Here is a 6,838-nt window from a genome sequence, read left to right as displayed (position 1 = left end):
GGGGTACATTATCTATGGAGCATCTTATGGGGCCCATCATAAACTGTATGGAGCATTATATGGGGCTTTTGATTCAATACGGATATTCAAAAACACTTAACCTACTGATGTCTCAATTAATTGTACTTTTATTGGTATCTATTTTTATTTTTGACATTTACCGGTAGCTGCTGCATTTCCCACCCTAGGCTTATACTCGAGTCATTAAGTTTTCCCAGTTTGTTGTGGCAAAATTAGGGGCTTTGACAAACGTGTCCTTTAAAAACAATGTAAATGACATAGAGAACTGCTGTATGTAAACGCTCATGTTAAAATTGAATTGCAATCGGATGTAAATTGGATGCTAGGTATGAAAATCGCATAGCACTCGTCCATTTTTTCGGTCCAGAAATCGGACCCTTTTTTTCTCGCATATGGGTATGAGTCCCTACACCGACACTCCCCATACAGACGTCACACACTAATCCCTACACTCCCCATACAGGGATCTCTATGGTAACAGACCGGTCAATTTCCTCTCTTAGTTTCTATTCTTGGCCATGGAATGACGTCATCTTACAGTAAGAACCAATCAGACGTTTGCTTTCACTTTTAAGTAACAAACATGCAGAGCAGTGACGTGAGTCTCCGTCCCGGCGGTCCCCGCTCTTCACACACTGCACCGTGCCCGGTCTCCAGCGTTTCACGGAGCTCACAACCTTTCTTATGTGCGGTAACAGCGGCACGTCACCGCCCCGCCCTCCCCGCCGTGACGTATGTGAGAAGCGCCGGACGTGACGGGTGTTTGTCCGGCAGTTGTACGACTGCTTGGTAACGTACAGTATCAGGATGGGTGTCCCCAAGTTTTACCGCTGGATCTCCGAGCGCTATCCCTGCCTCAGTGAGGTGGTGAAGGAGCATCAGGTAACGTGGCTGCGTGACGTAACCGTGACATCACTGCTCTCCGCCTCAGGGGTGACGTGTCCGGTTCTCCCCATGTTCCGTTCCGTGTATTGTAGCACAGGGAGCTGTGTGCTGGTCCTGTGCAATATGTATCATGACGTCACCAGCATGCGTCACACGGTGTGATGCCCTCTGCCCCTGACAGGTCTGTGACACAGAAGTGACCCCTGGGCCCCAGCTGCAGACCCTTCCATTAGTGACACAGGACTGACCTCTCAGAGGGGGTCCCAGCTACAGACCCTTCCATTAGTAACACAGGACTGACCTCTCAGCGGGGGTCCCAGCTACAGACCCTTCCATTAGTGACATAGGACTGACCTCTCAGAGGGGGTCCCAGCTACAGACCCTTCCATTAGTGACATAGGACTGATCTCTCAGAGGGGGTCCCAGCTACAGACCCTCCCATTAGTGACATAGGACTGACCTCTCAGCGGGGGCCCCAGCTGCAGACCCTTCCATTAGTGACACAGGACTGACCTCTCAGCGGGGGTACCAGCTACAGACCCTTCCATTAGTGACACAGGACTGACCTCTCAGAGGGGGTCCCAGCTACAGACCCTTCCATTAGTGACATAGGACTGATCTCTCAGAGGGGGTCCCAGCTACAGACCCTTCCATTAGTGACATAGGACTGATCTCTCAGAGGGGGTCCCAGCTACAGACCCTTCCATTAGTGACATAGGACTGATCTCTCAGAGGGGGTCCCAGCTACAGACCCTTCCATTAGTGACACAGGACTGACCTCTCAGCGGGGGTACCAGCTACAGACCCTTCCATTAGTGACACAGGACTGACCTCTCAGCGGGGGTCCCAGCTACAGACCCTTCCATTAGTGACACAGGACTGACCTCTCAGCGGGGTCCCAGCTACAGACCCTTCCATTAGTGACAAAAGACTGACCTCTCAGAGGGGGTCCCAGCTACAGACCCTTCCATTAGTGACATAGGACTGATCTCTCAGAGGGGGTCCCAGCTACAGACCCTTCCATTAGTGACATAGGACTGATCTCTCAGAGGGGGTCCCAGCTACAGACCCTTCCATTAGTGACACAGGACTGACCTCTCAGAGGGGGTCCCAGCTACAGACCCTTCCATTAGTGACAAAAGACTGACCTCTCAGAGGGGGTCCCAGCTACAGACCCTTCCATTAGTGACATAGGACTGATCTCTCAGAGGGGGTCCCAGCTACAGACCCTTCCATTAGTGACATAGGACTGATCTCTCAGAGGGGGTCCCAGCTACAGACCCTTCCATTAGTGACATAGGACTGATCTCTCAGAGGGGGTCCCAGCTACAGACCCTTCCATTAGTGACACAGGACTGACCTCTCAGAGGGGGTCCCAGCTACAGACCCTTCCATTAGTGACATAGGACTGATCTCTCAGAGGGGGTCCCAGCTACAGACCCTTCCATTAGTGACATAGGACTGATCTCTCAGAGGGGGTCCCAGCTACAGACCCTTCCATTAGTGACATAGGACTGATCTCTCAGAGGGGGTCCCAGCTACAGACCCTTCCATTAGTGACATAGGACTGATCTCTCAGAGGGGGTCCCAGCTACAGACCCTTCCATTAGTGACATAGGACTGATCTCTCAGAGGGGGTCCCAGCTACAGACCCTTCCATTAGTGACATAGGACTGACCTCTCAGAGAGGGGGTCCCAGCTACAGACCCTTCCATTAGTGACACAGGACTGACCTCTCAGCGGGGTCCCAGCTACAGACTCTTCCATTAGTGACACAGGACTGACCTCTCAGCGGGGTCCCAGCTACAGACCCTTCCATTAGTGACACAGAACTGACCTCTCAGCAGGGGCCCTAGCTACAGACCCTTCCCTAAGGCTACTTTCACACCTCCGTCGTTTGGGCTACGTCGCACTGCGTTGTTTGGAGAAAAACAGCATCCTGCAAAGTTGCCCGCAGGATGCTTTTTGTCCCTAAAAACTTGCATTAGCGATGCATTGCGACGTATGGCCACACGTCGCATCCGTCGTGTGATGGATGCGTCGTGTTTTGGCGGACCGTCGACACAAAAAAAGTTCAATGTAACGTTTTTTTGTGCGACGTGTCCGCCATTTTTGACCGCGCATGTGCTGCCGAAACTCCGCCCCCTTATCCCCGCTCATCACAATGGGCAGCGGATGCCTTGTAAAACTGCATCCGCTGCCCACGTTGTGCTAAATTTAGCACAATGTCCGTCGGGCCGACGGTTTGCAACGGCCCCGTACCGACGGAAGTGTGAAAGTAGCCTTAGTGACACAGGACTGACCTCTCAGCGGGGGTCCCAGCTACGGACCCTCCCATTAGTGACACAAGACTGACCTTTCAGCGGGGGGGTTCCAGCTACAGACCCTTCCATTAGTGACACAAGACTGACCTCTCAGCGGGGGTCCCAGCTACAGACCCCTTCCCTTTGTGACACAGGGCTGACCTCTCAGCGGGGGTCCCAGCTACCGACCCCTCCATTAGTGACACAGGACTGATCTCTCAGCGGGGGTCCCAGCTACGGACCCTTCCATTAGTGACACAGCTCTGACCTCTCAGCTGGGGTCCCAGCTACAGACCCTTCCCTTATTGACATGGGACTGACGTCTCAGCGGGGTCCCAGCTACGGACCCTTCCATTAGTGACATGGCACTGACCTCTCAGCTGGGGTCCCAGCTACAGGCCCTTCCCTTTGTGACACAGAACTGACCTCAGCGGGGGGTCCCAGCTATAACGGGGTCTACTGTGTTGTAGTACCTCTTTCAGCACCCCCCGTGTTTCAGGAGATCCACTCTGCTTTTGCTGGATTCTGAATGAAGGACGCTGGCTGGAATTCCTTGATTACGTGAGAGCATATAAAAGCTGTCTACTACTCCACGTATTTCCAGTCTAAAAGAACACACTTTATTCACAGCACACAGAATATATAACACAGATACACAGGGGAGGCCAATAGAAAAAGCAGGCCAGACATACATTACAATAGCCGCAGGGGGCCGGAGCCTGCTGATATTTACTGTGGGAATTACAAAGGTGGGGGGAGGACAGAAGGGGGATATCTTTTCAAAAACCTGACCTGCACATCCAAACATAGACTAAGTGTGAACAGGTGCTGAACCTAGAGTCGCCAACTCGTGTATAGTTAAGTAAATAAGGCAGCACACTGCAGCGCTAGAACATGCAAACTTGAAATACGAAATTTGAACTGCATTACTGCACTAGAAATATGAAAAATGAGAGCGTTTAGCGCATAAAAATGGCCAATTTTATGTGTACCTGGTAGCCACTTTACGGCATCTCTCTTATACCAGGTCCTACGCTTGCCTTACCTCGCTGAGAATAAACGTCTCCATCTGAATGGGTACATGTGAAACCTCTTCCTAGACTAAAATTCTCTCTCTCTATGGAGGGGTATTGGACCTGCTGTAATTAAAACACCTGTGGCTAGAAGGCGGAGTGCACGATCAGAAGGCTAAAGAATACATTTCAAAAACCTGACCTGCACATCCAAACATAGACTAAGTGTGAACAGGTGCTGAACCTAGAGTCGCCAACTCGTGTATAGTTAAGTAAATAAGGCAGCACACTGCAGCGCTAGAACATACAAACTTGAAATACGAAATTTGAACTGCATTACTGCACTAGAAATATGAAAAATGAGAGCGTTTAGCGCATAAAAATGGCCAATTTTATGTGTACCGGGTAGCCACTTTACGGCATCTCTCTTATACCAGGTCCTACGCTTGCCTTACCTCGCTGAGAATAAACGTCTCCATCTGAATGGGTACATGTGAAACCTCTTCCTAGACTAAAATTCTCTCTCTCTATGGAGGGGTATTGGACCTGCTGTAATTAAAACACCTGTGGCTAGAAGGCGGAGTGCACGATCAGAAGGGGGATATCTTGTCCCCACTGCCCAGGGGCGCAGCCTGTGGACTGATGCATTTCACATGGAACCTATTATACATAATATATACTGCATAACATATTCTTGGTGCTGGGGGTTCTGTAAGGCTACGTTCACATTAGCGTTGTGCGCCGCTGCGTCGGCGACACAACGCACGCAAAAACGCACGCAAAAATGCTGCGTTTTGCGACGCATGCGTCGTTTTTTGCCGAAATTTGGTCGCAAGAAAAATGCAACTTGTTGCGTTTTCTTGGTCCGACGCTTGCGGCAAAAAAGACGCATGCGTCGCACAACGCAACAAACAAAAACGCATGCGTCCCCCATGTTAAATATAGGGCCGCATGACGCATGCGTCGCCCGACGCAAACCCGACGCAAACTAGCATAACGCTAGTGTGAACGTAGCCTAACACGGCTCCCCTTTTCAGCGACGCGATCGGCATACACAGTCTGATCCTTAACGGATCGGTTTGGGGATGGCCGAAGTTTATGGGGTTGGTACAAGTTCCGTTTGTCGACTTAGTCCATCGGCGTTACCCTTTTTGTTTGCCGGGTCTGTAGTGGATGGTGAAGTCCAGAGGTTGTAGGGCTAAACTCCACCGCAGTAATCTGGCGTTGTCTCCGGAGACCCGATTAAGCCAGACTAGGGGATTATGGTCCGTTAGGAGGGAAAACTGTCGTCCATGCAAATATGGTTGTAACTTTTTGAGTGCCCATACTATTGCCAGGCACTCCTCGATGGCCGCATAGCTCACTTCACGGGGCAGTAGTTTCCGACTCAGGTAAGCTACCGGGTGTTCTTGGCCGTCCGGCCCGACTTGGCTGAGTACTGCCCCCAATCCAAACATAGAAGCGTCTGTGTGAACAAGGAAACGTTTAGTTGGATCGGGTGCGGCCAATACAGGGGTATTGGTGAGGGCGTCCTTTAGCTGGCGGAAGGCTTCCTCACACTCTGGGGTCCAGGTTACCTGGCGGGGTTGGTTCTTACGGGTCAGATCAGTGAGGGGCTTGGCCACGCTGCTGTAATTGGGAACGAATTTCCTATAATACCCCGTTGTCCCTAGAAACACCATGACCTGGGTTTTAGTGCGTGGGGTGGGCCATTTGGCTATGGCCTCAATCTTGGCTGGTTCTGGTCTCTGTTTCCCATTTCCCACCCAATGCCCTAAATACTGAACCTCTGCTTTGCCCACGTGACACTTGTTTGGGTTCAGGGTGATTCCGGCCTTGTGGATCCTGTCTAATACTGTCTCTAGGTGATTTAGAATTTAGATGCTCTTCCCATGTCGCGCTGTAGATGGCGATGTCATCCAGGTAGGCACACGCATAGTCCTGGAGACCATCCAGAAGCCGGTCAGCCAGCCTCTGGAAGGTCGCCGGGGCAGTCTTCATCCCGAATGGCATAACTCGAAACTGGAATAAGCCAAACGGGGTGACAAATGCCGACTTGGGAATAGCATCAGGACTAAGGGGAATCTGCCAGTAGCCTTTGTATAGATCGATGGTGGTCAAATACTTTGCCCCCGCCAGCCGGTCTAACAACTCATCCACACGCGGCATGGGATACGCATCCGTCACTGTTTTCTCATTGAGCTTACGATAGTCTACACAAAACCGTGTAGTCCCATCCTTCTTGGGCACTAACACTACGGGGGATGCCCAGGGACTATCTGACTCTTCAATGACCCCTAAACGCAACATCTCTTGTATCTCTTGTCGCATCCCTTCTCGTACAGACTCAGGGACGCGGAAGGGGGGTTGTCGCAGGGGGGTCTGATCCTGGGTCTCAACCTTGTGTTGTGCCAGGTAAGTGTACCCGGGTTTCCCCGAAAACATCCTCTGTCGCTGCCTCAACAACTCCTCCGCCTGCTGTGTCTCCCGGCGACCTAAGTCTTCACCCCAGTGTACCTGGTCCCATGTTTTAGACTGAGTCCTCTCCCCTAAGACATCAGGCAAGGGAAGTCTGGCTAAATCCTCTGCTTCATGTGCACAGATGGCCACTACCTC

The 6,838-nt window shown here is 51.5% G+C and overlaps 1 protein-coding gene across 2 annotated transcripts in view; it reads left to right on the top strand.

Moving 5' to 3' along the window:
- Positions 1-608: 608 nt before the first annotated feature.
- The window catches only part of XRN1 (5'-3' exoribonuclease 1), a 227,733-nt gene continuing 221,503 nt past the window's right edge, over positions 609-6,838 (top strand). For both annotated transcript variants that reach the window (XM_069727559.1, XM_069727558.1), the window contains exon 1: positions 609-903. In XM_069727559.1, the coding sequence (XP_069583660.1) occupies positions 829-903 (75 nt within the window). In that variant the 5' untranslated portion in view covers positions 609-828. The remainder of the gene's footprint in view (positions 904-6,838) is intronic.

This window comes from Ranitomeya imitator, chromosome 5 (assembly GCF_032444005.1).
Source record: "Ranitomeya imitator isolate aRanImi1 chromosome 5, aRanImi1.pri, whole genome shotgun sequence".
Taxonomy (NCBI): Eukaryota; Metazoa; Chordata; class Amphibia; order Anura; family Dendrobatidae; genus Ranitomeya; species Ranitomeya imitator.
Note: the sequence above shows the minus strand (reverse complement) of the source record. Positions and strands in the feature narration are given on the sequence as shown.